The sequence below is a fragment of the Molossus molossus genome, unplaced genomic scaffold, assembly GCF_014108415.1.
Source record: "Molossus molossus isolate mMolMol1 unplaced genomic scaffold, mMolMol1.p scaffold_m16_p_3, whole genome shotgun sequence".
Taxonomy (NCBI): Eukaryota; Metazoa; Chordata; class Mammalia; order Chiroptera; family Molossidae; genus Molossus; species Molossus molossus.
The window spans coordinates 14,114,315-14,129,788 of NW_023425366.1; the positions used below are offsets into that span (position 1 = coordinate 14,114,315).

The 15,474-nt window shown below is 46.2% G+C and overlaps 1 protein-coding gene across 3 annotated transcripts in view; it reads right to left on the reverse strand.

Moving 5' to 3' along the window:
* Nucleotides 1–15,474, reverse strand: part of RAI14 (retinoic acid induced 14) — a 120,902-nt gene that overhangs the window by 16,088 nt on the left and 89,340 nt on the right. For 2 of the 3 annotated variants that reach the window (XM_036280631.1, XM_036280629.1), the window contains 7 exons: nt 10,217–10,281; nt 5,971–6,028; nt 4,790–4,860; nt 2,941–3,047; nt 1,886–2,064; nt 1,624–1,652; nt 479–565 (listed from right to left, as the gene is read on the reverse strand). In XM_036280631.1, the coding sequence (XP_036136524.1) occupies nt 479–565; nt 1,624–1,652; nt 1,886–2,064; nt 2,941–3,047; nt 4,790–4,860; nt 5,971–6,028; nt 10,217–10,281 (596 nt within the window). The remainder of the gene's footprint in view (nt 1–478; nt 566–1,623; nt 1,653–1,885; nt 2,065–2,940; nt 3,048–4,789; nt 4,861–5,970; nt 6,029–10,216; nt 10,282–15,474) is intronic. The other variant, XM_036280630.1, reaches the window with a different exon arrangement.

Genomic DNA, 15,474 nt, shown 5'->3' on the forward strand with positions numbered 1-15,474 from the left:
TTCCTCCTCTACGCTGCAGTCACTATAACCTGAAAGATGCTTTTAAGTCGAACTTAAACGTGATTATAAAGGCAAATACATCCTAACGGTGTTTTAAGAAACAAACTAAAATTCATTTTCAACTAACTGCCTCCCGGCTACCCATCCTCCTGCCCTTTTCTACAGCCTTGAGGGCCCAGAAGAACTGAGCTTGTTAACTCAAGGCAAAAAAATCTCGGTCCTAAAGATTTTGGGAAATTTCCTTGGGGCTTTAAAAAAGATGCTGTTCAATGCTTCCGTTTTGAAATAAATAAGAATCAACCTTATCTCCCTTCTAATCATCAAAATCCTTAATACCACAATGTGTCACTTAAAACCACTGAAGTAAAGTTTAAAGGTGCATTCAAGGCTCAATTCCAAGACGTTTCTTTTTGGCCCAGACACCGACACTAAAGGGCAACCCGCTGAGTCTGCTGCGGCGAGCTGGCTTTGTTTTTACCTGGGCAGGACTGACAGGAGGTGGTGGAGCTTTGCGTTTTTTTGGAGTTCCACTTCTTTCTGAGCTTATTTTAGACACTTGATCATGCTGCAAGTTATCACAGTCCAAAGAATGGTGGCGGGTTAGTTAGGTTAGTAAAGTCGGAGCACATAGCTTCATCAAACAAGGAGAAAAACCTCCACAGTTCATGCATTTCTTACTTTATCAAGATCTGAAATCTGCTACCCACATAAAAATCAGTGGTGTGCATGCTCTTAGTGTTCCCCCGCAGCCCATGCTTGAACAGCAAGGAAACAAAACACACAAGACAAGTCAGATGGAGTCGGTGTGGAGAGCTGGGGAAGTGGAGGAGGAGGAGATGTCTGCCACACGTTAGAACCCAGAACACATTCTGTCTGGTTTCCACCCTAATGGAGAGAGAGCGTGGGATTTCCCCCGCTCTGCGGCACCTCCATCCCTCCTTAACGAATGTGAATGGAGGGGGCAGGGAGAACCTCATCTCTGAAGGTTATGGAGAAATAAGGAACACAGTTAGCACACAATAAATTCAGTACTGACTTGTGTGTTTATAACTTTTTCAAAAACTCTGATGCACAAATAAACAGCCAAAGATACATCCTGTTAATAATAAAGTAAGCAACAGTGACTATGTTTTTAGAAAAAAAAATTCCAAAATATGAGGGTAAATTTTTTGATGTCTGAGTAACGCTAATGAGATTTTTTAAAAGCCCCAATTAAAAGGAAAAGCTAAATTTCTTATTTGCATAAATATCTAACACCGCCATGGACATGGGTCTATAACCCATGTGGTCTTACAAGTATTTAAAATATTGTTATTCATTTTCAGAGTTTAAATCACATTGAACATTCTCACAATAGGAAATATTAGTACATTTTGGGAAAAGATAAATATATAAGTAGCAGGTTTTAAGTTACAAGCTTTGGAAACAGGGCAAACCATTTAGAAAACATTTACCACCTTATAATGATGAATCATTTATTCAGAAGATATTTTATTCCTTAAGTATTGCCAACATAGGCTTTATCACTTTTCTAGGACCACAGAGTGGTCTAATCGGGAAATTTTTCAAATTCCCATAAGCAAAGATGAAAAAAAAAAAATCCCCTCTCCCAAAGATAAATACCTGCTTTGGTTTTGTTGGCGTCTTTAAATCTACAGAGGAAAAAGTAAGGGAAAAAGAAAAGAACTATAAGAACCATAATAACTCGCATCCACTTTAGGCAGGGGGGATACACACAATATACACAATACTTAACACTTCATTTTTCTTCAGGAATATGTTTAAAAGAATAATAAAATACATCTTATTGCACACATTCCTGTATCCTTTGGGGGAAATGGAGTGGCTAACCTTAAAACCACACTGGCTATTTTCTTTCACATACCAGCATCCTGAGAGATTTTTGATAACAAAAGGCTTTGGATTCCTGCATTTTCGGAGAGTTTGGAATAATGTAAGGCATTGTGTCCCAGGGAATCTACAAGGGCTAGGTCTGCGCCCTTGCTAATTAAGGCTTCCACGACCTTGGAGCTGCCGACCTCACAGGCCACCATCAGAGCAGTTCTGAAGAAAACGGAGACACCAGATTAGTACTAAGTCGAACTTATTCCTGGGAAATCATTTCATTGTCTTAAAAACGGGGAAAAGAAGGTTAAGTGCTGTTAAAACTGTACGACACTTCATCTTCAAATGGAATGCTATCGAGATGAAATTAAGTAGCTGTTTTTTAAAAACTCAGATGAAGCCCTGGCCGGTTGCTCAGTGGTTAGAGCGTCGGCCCGCGAACCAAGGAGTCTTGGGTTCGATTCTTGTCAAGGGCTAGTATCTCTGTTGTGGTTCTGTCCCCAGCCCTGGTTGGGGGTTGTGCGGGAGGCAACCAATCGATGTCTCTTTCACATCGATGTCTCTCTCTCCCTCTCCCTCTCATACTCTATATGAAGATAAATGGAAAAATATCCACTTAAAGGATTTAAAAATAATAATAATAAAAAAACTCAGATTAATTAAAATATTAAGCCATATTTGGTCAAAGAACATAGACACAATCTTCTAAACATAACCTTCTAAATATGATGGAATTTAATATGATTGGCACAAATCTGAAATGCAATACCTCACCTCGAGCATTTCAGATTACCTACCTATACCATGTCAGGATTATTTTAAAAAAAGAAACCAATATGTTTACTTTGGTTTATTTTTGCATGAAAAGTCATAAGAAATGGCCTGTTCACTTTACTATTTATTAATCCCATCACAGACTCAAAGAAGTTCCCAGAGGTCTGGGGAAAAACTCTTTTAAGTCAAAACAGATTCCTGATTATTAAAAAATAAAAAAGTAAAGTTACAATCACTTCATAACAAATGATCCCAAGTACAGCTGTGATGCTTTGAAAGACTCCCAGAATGTGGACATCACGGTTTCTCATGCTGTGGTACCTTCCATTTTTGTCCCTGGAGTTTACATCTGCTCCGTGATCCAGAAGGAAGCGACAGACCTCACCGTGGCCATTTTGCACTGCCTGGAGCAGCGGTACGTTCCCATCCTAGGACACAAGTACAGGTGAGACGCTTAACAGACACCAGGGCCAGAGTCGCTAAGGCCCTGTCCTGTCTACGTGTGCTCCTGCCCTGTCCTGTTGGTCTTGTCCTGGACCCCGGGATGGCCGGTGCTCCAGCTGGGCCACTGTGACCTCTCAGCACAAGTCTTCTTATGACCTGCACTGTCAGCGTCTCCTCAGGGGCCGCAGCCTCTTGGGTCGCTTGTTCCCTGGGCCGTCCCTCAGTCCGGTGACGATAGGACAGAGTGGGACACAGATTGTAAAGGCCCCAGGTGTGTATTTACTCCAGGGTCACTGGGATGGTTCTGGAGAAATGAAGGGCCTGCTTCACGAGGCATCAGGAGGTCCCCCACCCTCTGCGCTGCCCCTCCCGAGGGAGCCGCGTACCCTCCAGGCCACTGCCGTGTTCTTGGAAAGAATACTCTTTCGTAACCTACTAGGTATCAACACAAATGAAGAGTCTGCCTATTACTGACACATGCCTAGATAAAGAGACGGCTGGAAGGAATGATTTAATATGCCACAATATGACAATTGGCCATTCCTCGGGAAAAAAGAAAATTCAATCCCCAACTCATATACACACATTAAGAGTTTAAAACACGACAACACAAAACAAGTGAAAAAATACTCGGAGAATATATAGACAACTATTTCTTTAATCCTAGGGTGAAGGGGACCCGATTCAAACGACAGACTCCGAGAGAAGCTTCCATCCTGCCCTCCCCTTGCACACCCTACAAGTGGGGTCCACAGCAGTGTTGAAGCCCGATGTATCCAAATAGGGAAAGAAAAAGACAAGTTACAATATCGCCAACTGTTTTAACATGGGGATTTGTTATAATACAACTGCTGCTTAAGGATTAAGTTTCTTTGAAAAGTAGAATTTCAGACCCATTTCTAAAAAATTATCTCTGAGAAGTTATAACACTTTCTGGTTATAAAGTAATGAAATTCAGGGAGTGTGAAGTTATTTACAGATTCCATATGTTCATTTCACAGCATCTCCGTGAGGTATATGTGTGTATATATCAATTCCCACACAACAGTAGGAAAGTGAACCCTGCAAGCAGGAGCAATAGGCATGTGAATTTATTCTGCAAATAGCCCAGGGAGGTTAAATTAGGCTGGTCTTCATAGCTGGGAAACCCTAACCAGCAGTACCCTAGGTGATGCATGGGATGCCAAAACAAAGGAATAAAACTTGTACTTAGATTTATTTATTTTTAAAAATCAAGAAACTACGTCTTACTAATATTTAAGTTGATGGCAGCCCACATATATATCCTCAGATACAAACATACATATAGGGAAAGTGCATGCAGCAAAATGTTTTCTTCAGTCCTGGCCGGTGTGGCTCAGTTGGTTGGAGCATTGTCCCAAACACCGCAGGGTCGCAGGGTCGGTTTTGGGTCAGGGCACACACCCAGCTTGCGGGTTCGATCCTTGGTCGGGGTGCATGCAGGAGACAACTGATCCCTATTTCTCTCTCTCTCTCCCCCTTCCTCTCTCTCCCAAATCCATTTTTTTAAGAATGTTTTATTTATGATTTAGGGACCAATGAGGGATAATACTTACATCCATTTTGCAGAAGAGGGAGTTAGGTTGAAAAGCCATAGATTTTGCCAAACACTTAGGTCTCTAAAGTCGTGGTGGCTCTCAGAAGTAGCCCACAGTGCTCTAGAAACCAGTGTCCACTGCACGTCACGTGGCCACCTGGGACTTACCAAATCCTTGAGGTTCACGGGGCTTTTGTGCTCACAGAGAACCTGCACAGCTTGAAGGCAGCCCTGCGCCGCTGAGGAGAGGGAAACAAACAGCCGATCAAAAAGCTGCTCGTACAGCCTGCGTCGCCCACTCCTCGGGAGGGGCCGAGGCTCTGCCCAGCTGGCACCGCTCGCTCTGGCCACACCGACGCGAGGCCGCGCCAAGGAGGTGAAGTAAGAGCTGTTTGCAATTACTGCTTCGGTTCAGCGCAGCCCTAACGCCAGCTGGGCTGAGGCCAGCGTCGGACTGGGCTTTTCCACGACCAGCCCTAAAAGAGACTTGTAAATTGGATCATCCCGGAGTTCAGGGTCAACATTCTGTCACTTGAGGCTGTTGACAGATGGTAACACCAAATGCTGATACGTGGATTGATGTTCTTAATGAGCACCAAATTTAAAAAAATCTGTATCACCCAATACTTGACATCCACAAATGCTTATGAATATCTCTTAGTTTAAACAAGAATCGTGTCCATCAGTAGACGAATGGATAGAAAAGCTGTGGTACATATACACAATGAAGTACTACGCAGCTGTAAGAAAGAAAGATCTCTTATCCTTTGAGACGACATGGAGGGACCTGGAAAGTATCATCCTAAGTGAAACAAGCCAAACAGAGAAAGACAAGTTTCATATGATCTCACTTATTTGTGGAATATAATGAACATAACAGTCTGAGGAAGGGGATAGTCCCAGAGACGTGGAAGTGGGGTACAGACCGACAATCCCCAGAAGAGGGGGTGGAGGGGGAGAGATAAACCACAGAACTTATATGCATGTGTGCATGAACAACGGACATGGACAACAAACTGGGTACAGGGCAGGGAGGGAGGGGAAGGGGGGAATCAGTGGGGGGAAAAAGGAGAAACATCTGTAACAAAAATTAATTAATAAAAAACAAAACAAAACAAAACCAATAATCTTAGGTGAATTACACTATAACCAAGACAATTTGTGTTGAGTGGCGGGCGATGGATGGATTCTAGATCTGTTGCTTGGTAACTCTACACGCTTTGTGAAGGGGACGAAGCGGGACTGTCTAGGAATGGTGACAGACGGCGGCACCAGCAGCCGTGTAACGTGGTGCGTTGAACAGCTTGAATCAGGAAAATGCAGAGGACAAACAAGAGAACGGAAGTTACCTGCGTAATGTAAAGCTGTTTTTCCCAAGCTGTCAATGCTTTCGGCTGGGCACTTAGACTATAAGAAAAAAACAAACAAACCCATATAATCAATTCAGTTCTATTCGGCTCATCTTTTTCCTGCAAAGTATGAGACTTACTGAGAACAGTATGAACATGAATGGGTCCCAACTGCCACGTTCCAGGGGCCTCTCGCTCCTCAGGAGATGCACCTCCAAGTAGTCATGACACCGGCAAACTGTCACCCTGTCACCGCTTCAGCATCCCCCCCGTCCTTTACCCATCACCATATTCGCACTGGGTCATCCCACCAGCTAACAAACTTCTCATTTTGATACTATCACCTCCCCACCCCCATTTCCTGCCCTAATTTTCTGTCTCTTTACAAAACCCACTTTTCCTTAAGAATTGCCCACATACAGTCCACGCTGCCTCACCTGCCATTCATTCCTGAACCCACAGTTGGGTATTTTCCCTGAAGACGCCATAGAAAAATGTCCTAGTCAAAGGCACCGACAATCCTCGTGTTTCCTATGACGATGAACGTGTTTGTCCTCCGACCAACCTCTCACCTGCGATCGACCACTCCCTCTTCTCCAGAACTCCATCTCAGCTCCTGGAGCCCCGCCTGGCGCGTCCAGTTCTGGTTTTCGTCCCATTACTCGGGCCACTCCTCCTTTGGCCCAACATAAAATCCTGGGTTCTTCCGTCCCCTCTGTCTGAGCTCGCTTCCTCTGTAATCTCATCCACATCCAAAATCTAATGAGTCCCAAATGCATAGCTTAACCATAACAATACTATTGTGTAAGTATTAGCTGTTATGTGCCAGGCATTGTTCAAAAAATTGTTTTAAGGTTCCCAACAACCCTCGTTGGCTCCTATCATTTAGCCCCATTTTCAGATGAGGACACAGAGGTACGAGGATGTTAACAGTTTGTTCAGGCCACAGCAGACAGCAGAGCAGGGGTCTGAACCTGGACAGGCTGAGCTGGGGCTGGTGTACGACAGAGGTCATCTCTGAGCACCAGACTTGATAGCCCACGGCCCAGTTCCCACTTCTGTCCTGTCTCACAGGCACGGCACAGCCAAGTCCTCTGGCTCCTTCTCCCTCCCCCCAGCCTGACTCCCTGACACTTCCTTGTCTGTCAACAGTGTCACATGAATCTAGTCCATGAGCCAGGAACCACTGAGTCATCTCCGCTTTCTTTTCCACCTCCTCCTTCCACCATGTCCTGTCAATTCTGCTCCGAAACGAACCCCAGTTCGGCTGCCTTCTGCTCCTCCACACCGACCCCGTGCACACCAGCTCTTCTCACCTGCAGACAGACAGCCTCCCTCCTGGCAGGTCTCAACAAGTCTGAGCCTCCCCCTTTCATCAGCTCTGTACGATCAGAGTGATCTTTCAAAGCTGTGAATCTCAGTCTTGACTTAAAAGATCTTCACAGCACACTGTACTTAGACTAATTACAGTCTGCACACCGTGACATACAAGGCCCGTACCCGATACCTTTATTCCTCCTCCTCATGCTTTGCCCACTCAGTGGCTTTCTTTCCTCTTTGACAAGTGCTTTTCCTTCCTTAAGCCTTTCGTACTTGCTGGTGGGTCTGCTTTCCCCTTGGCTCTTTGCATCGTTCACTTTTCAGCCTAATTACCACCTCCTCCAGGAGGCCTTCCGGAACACCACCACTCACTCCTCTCTCAAGTACCCTGTGAGTTTTTTTTAGTGCTGTGCAATCTGTAATGTGTGTTTGCGCACTTGTTTAGCAGACCGCAAGCTCCATCAGGATAGGGGCGGCTCTGTTCCTGAGTATATGGTATACTCAACACTCGATACAGGGCATGGTGCTCAGGGAACTGTCGTTGGAAGAAAGAGTTGGGGGAAGAGCGGGTATCAGGAGAGGGAGAGAGTCCATTTGAATTTGAAGGATTTCACAAGGTTCTGCTTGTTGTACTCACTGCCTTGGGGATGTAGCCACTGGAGAGGGTAAGTACCTCCAGCAGACAAGTCGTAAGAGCCAAGGTCTTGAGAGCCCAGAGAGAGGAGTAAATACAGAGGGTGCAGGGGTGAAGGTTAGCAGGGGATAACAGCAGTCACATCACAGAGAGCATAGGTTGCCAAGACAGGAGGTGAAGAACTGACTAGAGAGGCGCAGGACCCAAGGGAAGCAACCCATTAGGAGGACATTAAAGCCTCAGGTTTTAACTACTGCCCAGAAGCAGTGTTCAGACAATTTGTAAGTTCGGGGAGGCAAGAACAGGCAACGTTAGAGGGGAATGTCTGCCTGCCCTCCAGTGACAAGAAGAATGAAGATCAATTTACCACTGACCATGCCATGGCCTAATTTTAGAACAGCACAAGGAACTGTTTAAAGGCTTCAAAGATTCCAGAGGAAAACCAATCTATTTGCATAAGCAGATACAAGATTACATTCGAGGCTAGAATATCTGGTCCTTGCCCATGAGGATCCCCTGCTTGTCAAGTCTGTTCTTCCTTAAAGTCAGAGCCAGATGCAGAGTCTAAACAGCCACGCCGGGATGGGAACGGAGACCCGGAGAGTATCATGCTGAGCGAAATGTCAGTCAGAGAAAGACAAGTACCACATGATCTCACTTATTTATGGCATATAATGAACAAACTAAGCTGACGATCAAAATAGATCCAGAGACATGGAAGGAGGGGACAGACTGCCAAACCTCAGAGGGAAGGGGGTGGAGGATGGGGGTGGGAAGAGATAAATCAAAGAATTGATATCATATATGTATAACCAATGGACACAGACAATAGTGTGGGGAAGACAGGAGGGGGGTGGGAGTGGGGAGAAGGGGGTCAATGGGTGAAAAATGGGGGAACATCTGTAATACTTTCAACAATAAAGATAAAAAATAAAACACATACAAGTTTAAAACTGAGATAAGACCAAGGATGTGGAAGCAGGTCACTTTACTTGGGCAAGTCAACGATTTTCATTTATAAGGAGTGCCCATCCCAGAGAAGGGAGACAGGGAAAGTTCTGCCTTCATTGTTTTCAAGAAGAAGCCTCATAACAAAAATAATAAGCATCACAGATGTTGATCTGTTTTTCTTTTTTTTATCCTCACCTGAGGACATTTTTTTTTTGCATTTATCTTCAGATAGAGCGGGAAGGAGAGAGAGAGAAACATCAATGTGAGAGAGACACATCCAGTGGTCGCCACCCACACGACCCCAACTGGGGCCGGGGACAAACCACAACCGAGGTACGTGCCCCTAGTGGGAACCGAACCCAGGTCTCTCTGGTCCGCGGCCGACGCTCCAACCACTGAGCCACACCGGCCAGGGCTGATCTGTTTGTCTTGAATCTCTGTCAAAGACCTGAGGAGGTTACGCATTCCTGGCATTGGCGGTGGCTTGCATCATGCAATGCAAGACAAGCAGCCGTGTGATCAGCAGAGCAGGACAAGCTGAAGAATGTGACCAGCTTCTGCATTAGAATTGCAAAGCCAAATGAAAGCAAGGCGCTGGGCCCTGCGCTGGGCCCTACACAGCGCCCTCAAGGCTGAGACAACAGCTCCGCGGAACAGACAGTCCTCCCAACACATCTTTTATTGCTTTTATTCTCAGAACAGCCAGCTTGCATTACGACTGGCAACAGCTGGACGTCTTGGGAAGGACTACTACTATTGGGATTTCATTAAATATTCATCTTTAAAGATTTACAGAAGTCATCACCCTGAGCGATCATTGTAAGATTCCTGGCAAGGCTGTGGAACCAGGGAGTTAGTTTAAAATGACAAAGAAGAATAAAACCCAGAATTTAAAACCTAAAAACGAAAAGCTCTTCGAGTAACTTGCAAGGAAATCACGGCAGTTTTGCTTTGCAAGAACTATTCTACTAATGGGTGGGAGAGAGGACGAGGGTAACGGAGAGTCTGTATCGTAAGGATGTCCAACAGCATGGAAAAAAGTTTTTCTAACTGACTGTTTAAAGGGCACAGTCGTTCAGAAAGTAAAGGAGGAACTGATGAAAGGAAGAAAAAGACTGGATTCCAGGAAGACACTCCAAACTCCCCCCCAGTGCGGTTGCCATGGAAACAATCTTCGCCACGGCTGTCATCTCAATAATGAACCTTCTGAGGAAACCCAGGTTCTGGGATAGTATTTAAAAGAGAGAGAAAGAGGGAGAGGATTTGTTCTTTCACAGATAAGGTTACTTTTAAATTTTAAAAGTGACGTGTTTCTAATTGGAAGTTGTTGCCATTTTTTACCTGAAGGAGCTTCTTGACGGACTCAGGGTGGCTGCTCTTGGCTGCGAGGTGCAAAGCGCTGTGACCTGAATAGGTTCAAGGGGGAAAATGGGGGAGAGAAAAAGGCCACACATTTTAAATCTCTTATCTCTGTAATGAAGACAACTATGAGGAAATAAACTGTCCTCCAACAAAGATGGGATTGTTGTTCCTAAGAGTCGGGCCTCAGCTTCTTATCTCTAAAGTTCAGCGTGACAAAGTGGGGAGGGCACACAGCATCCTGCCCAGGGGCTAACATTCAGGGTCCGCTCCAACGCCGTCCTCTTGGGGGGCAGTTAAGCTCTGGGTGAGAGCTGGTGCACTCACAGCCCGCCACTTAGAAGCACTGCTTCCGCTGTCCACCTGCACGCCACAGGCCGTGTCCACAGTCCCGGCAGGCTGCGAGCACCACAGGCGTGGGGACCCAGCAAAGGCCGCCTGCGAGCCGGCGGAGAACACACCCCACACCCCTTGCTTCCATCCCTCCTGCGGCCCTCCCTGATGTCCTCCAGCCCCTGCGAGGGAACGACCTGGCGTTCTCAGACACTCAAGCTCTCAGAGAAGAAGGAAAAGAGTTACAAAACAGTCACACACCATTCACGGAGCGTTTGTGTACATTGCCCTCGAACACAACCTGCCGCGAGGGTTGCAGACAGGTAACTAGGAAATCCTAACCCTAACGCACCTGCCCCGAGGCCTCCACCTGCCCCGAGGCCTCCGGGGCCTCTGGAGTGTCTCCGGAGGGGCTGAGGGGCAGCCTTGGTAGGCTACCAGACCAGCAGGCCCCAGCCTGGGGCATTCAGAGATCGCTCCCAGCTTGCCTGGTGCTCTTCCTCTTGGAAGGCCGCCCAGCTTGCTCTCGCCTCCTCCAGTGCTCCTTCCCACTGAGAACCGAACTGCCCCTTTAAAATTCCGGTGCCTCCCAGCCCTTCCTATCCCCACTCCCTGCTTCTTGTCTTTGTTCATGGCTCTGAACACTCTCCAACACTTCCTTCCCGCTGCCCTTTCTCCCTACAGGGCGCACGCCAGGCCGCTCCGCGGTTAACGGTCTCCTTCCCCATGGAACACTGAGTCAGTGGCTCAGAAACTGCTGTCTGGTCCCTGCTGCATCCCCAGTGCCCACGAGGCTGCTGGCCCACCGCAGACCCTCCGCACACGCCCATGAGGTTGGATTATTGCGTATGTTCATCACCAATGTCTGGGGCAGGGTGTGGGGGGAAGGAACCAAAGTTACCACTGCCGGCCAACCCCATACACCTAGTAAACGCTGAAATCCTGCATTTCCCAAACTCCTTAACCCAGACACCCACAGAGTAACACCTCAGCCTCAGCACTATTGACATTTTTATCCTCACCCGAGGACATTTTTCCATTTTTTTGTACAGATAGAGTGGGAGGGAGAGAGAGGAAGAGAGAGAGAGGGAAACATCGATGTGGAAGGGACACATCGAGTGGCTGCCACCCGCACGACCAACCAGGGCCGGGGACAAACTGCAACCGAGGTACGTGCCCTTAGCGGGAACCGAACCCGGGTCTCTCCGGACCGCAGGTGGACGCTCTAACCGCTGAGCCAAACCGGCCAGGGCGATATTGACATTAAAAAAAAAAAATGTTTCCCTGTACTGATTTTTGGAGAGGAAGGGAGAATGAGAGATAGAAACACTGATGAGAGAGAACACTGATTGGCGCCTCCTGCATGTCCCCCACTGGGGATCAGGCCCACAACCTGGGCATGTGTCCTGACAAGGAATGGAACCGGTGACCTCTTGGTGCATGGGTCGATGCTCAGCCACTGAGCCACACCGGCTGGGTACTACTGACATTTTAAGCTGTAGGAGGCTGTTTCATGCATTGTAGGATATTAAGCAACACCTCTGCCTCTACCCACTAGATGCCCAGTTGGGACAATCAAAATGTCTCTAGACAGACAATGCTAATTATCCTGGGGTGGGGCAGGGGGAATCACCCCTCGTTGAGAATCACTGGCTTAGAGGAATAATTTCTTTTTCTTCTTGTTTTTTTTTATCCTCACCCGAGGACATTCTTGCATTCATCTTCAGACAAAGTGGGAGGAAAAGAGGGAGGAAGAGAGAGAGAAACATCGATGTGAGAGAGACACATCAACTGGCTGCCACCCACAAGACCCCAACCGGGGCCAGGGACAAACTGCAACCAAGGTACGTGCCCTTAGCAGGAACCGAACCCGGGACTCTCCGGTTCGCAGGCTGACCCTCTAACTGCTGAGAAAAACCGGCCAGGGCGAAAAACAATTTCTTTCACATTATGGTCCAGTCTCTAAACATCATTTCTCCTTTCTGCATTAGTCTTCAGTCTGTAACACTGACTGGAAACCCACTAATTATTAGAGAATCATATGTCTAGGAAATACCATATTTAAAAATTAGAGGGTTTAAGACCACAATGAGCGACAAAAGCATGTGTAAGGTCAGAAGATCGGATTCCTTGTTTTGCTGATCTGAGCTGAACTGAGCCATGTTAAGGGTTTGCGGAGGGGGAGTCGTTTCCTGGGGGCGGGACACTGAGAGGCAGGAATCATTCATCCCCTCCCAGGCGGATGAGGAGGGAGATTAGGAAATGAGGGTAATGAGACCCTTGGAAGTAGGAAGGCAAAGACCTTCCCTTCCCCTTCCTCCTGTCACTGCATGAGGCCCCCTCTAGGATGTATCACACGTCACGGTGTGAGTTCAGTGACATGATGTGTTACACAGGCTTTGGTGGGCTAGCCTGGCTCTGAACCATCCTCTGCACCAGTGTTTCTAAGGACAAGCACACTCTGCATTTTAAACAAATGCTTCCCAGATGAACTTTTGCCACCCATCCCGCCTGTGGGCAGAAGACCGGCTAAGTCGTGTATGCGCGTTTGCCTTTGTCTGTGCCGTGGACAGCTGTTTTACATAAACAGCACCCACCGCAGGAAGGCACAGCCCCCCAAAGACAGGACGATAGGCGGATTGATCATAAACAGACAACAGGCTTTCGTTTAACGCCCCGTGTTCTGGCCATCCTACCTGGGAATGAGCGCTGTCCTTGCCCAGAACAACATTCTTTCCCTCTCAGGCCCTGGGACAGATTTCCCTAACCAGGAGCATCCAAGTTTTCTCACTTCAAATGGTCTCAAAATTCGAACGATGCATCATTCCCTGGACAATATCCGAAGGGAGATGCCTCTCACTGCTAATGTTAAAACAACATTCTCTTCCGAAACGCACGATTTTCTGGAGCGAATATATTCCATGAGTGACAGCCTCACTGCAGGGAGACAGGGCCCACATCTGGCCCATTCGGCTGTGGGTCTGTCTGGAATATCAGGAAGCAATTTCCCCACAGGCAAATAACAGGGCGATCCTAATTCAAGCACGTTACGGCAGGACTTGGCCTGTAAGTAAAAAGACCAGTGTAACTTACAAGGCAAGAGTTATGGGCCATTCCAGGTGGTTTAAGAATCTTATGACTGAAAGAGACTAAGAAGAATGGCTCAGCCCTTCCAGCCAGGGAATACTTTCCCCCAAACTACCTCAGACAATAACCATTTATTCGATTCTTTAAGAGCACTGGAGAAAAAAGAACTAACTAATATAACAGAGGAATTATCAATGGGACACCCTCTTCAAGCGCATGTGAAAAATTGAAAGCTAATGAAATCACAGCATGCAAAGGTACGGCTAACACACAGCAAAAAGCCAAAGTCTGAGAAATGATAGTTTCGGATCGTAACACACAAACATTTAGAAAAATAAAAAGAAGTAAATAATATTTAGCTAGATAAGAAGGTTTAAAATATTTTCTTAAAAATTAGAGTTTTAGCCCGGCCAGTGTGGCTCAGTGGTTGAGCATCAACCCCTGCACCAAGAGGTCACCGGTTCAATTCCTGGTCAGAGCACATGACCAGGTTGTGGGCCTGATCCGCAGTGGGGAGCATGCAGGAGGCGGCCAATCGATGTTTCTATGTCTCTCTCCCTCTTTCTTCCTCTCTCTCTCTCTCTCTAAAATAAGTCAATAAAGAAAAAATGGAGTTTTAGGATGCTGAACACGTTTAAACAATGTAAGTATACATTTATTTGGTTCTGATTGACAATTTCAAATATATTTAGACATTATTCTTAGAAATACTCAAATAACTTCAAATTTTAATTACTAAACCACAAGTTCATCCACCCTCTTACATTCCCAGAAGAAGATCAGAATATAAAAGATGTCTTTATAATAACACTTCTCATTATTAAATGAGTTATAAAATGATCGCAGTCTTCCTTGTGCAGATTTGCATGGTGGTTTATATAGAATCAAAAGATTTTTGCATGTGTATCATCTGAAATACTTCCATGGCCAGGCTATACTGACACGTGTCTGGCCCTTCTGACCTCCCATACATGTTAATAGCAAGCAAAGCACCATATCATATGCTCGTTTTTGGTTTTCCTTCATTCCAAATTAAAGTATGAAATACACTTTTGGCTATAATTTGCAGTCACATTTCAAATGACCCATCCTCCAAAGTGCCTGAGTTTCAAGATGAATATTACCTTTCCTGTCTTCACATGGTATCAAGTTTGAGAAGGACTGGGGGTCTAAAGTCATGAAAGGCCACCCAGAAATCAAAACAAGCGCTAAACTAGCCCCTGGAGACCCGAGGGAAGAGTCAGGGTTCTCAAGCTTTCCCCCGTGTGAGGTTCTCTGCAGTGTGGTATTTCCACACCTCACCGCTCTCTCCTGGCTCCCTTCTCCTACGAGAAAAGCAGCTGTATTGTGAATGTCAAGTGTGCAAAGGGACCAGAGAAAATGTAAGATACAGGGGTATGACAGAAACTGCATGTCATCCTTCAACCTCTGTTTCTACCTCCTTCTACAGCAAAACATCCTATATATTTTAATTGATTTTTATTATTTTTGAAAGAGAGAGATTTGTTGTTCCACTTATTTATGCATTCATTGGTTGAATCTTATATGTACCCGATGGGAGATTGAACCCGCAACCTTGGTATATCAGCACAACACTAACCAGCTGAGCTACCTGGCTAGGGCAACTTTCTACATTAAAAAAAAATTAAAAATGGGTTTTTTTAAATGATTTTTTTGAGAAAGAGGGAAACATCGATGTGAGAGAGATACATCCATCGACTGCCTCCTGCATGCCCCCTACAAGGGATCAAGCCTGCAACTCAGGCCTGTGCCCTGACTGGGAATCAAACTGGGACCTCTCTGTCCAGGGGATGATGCTA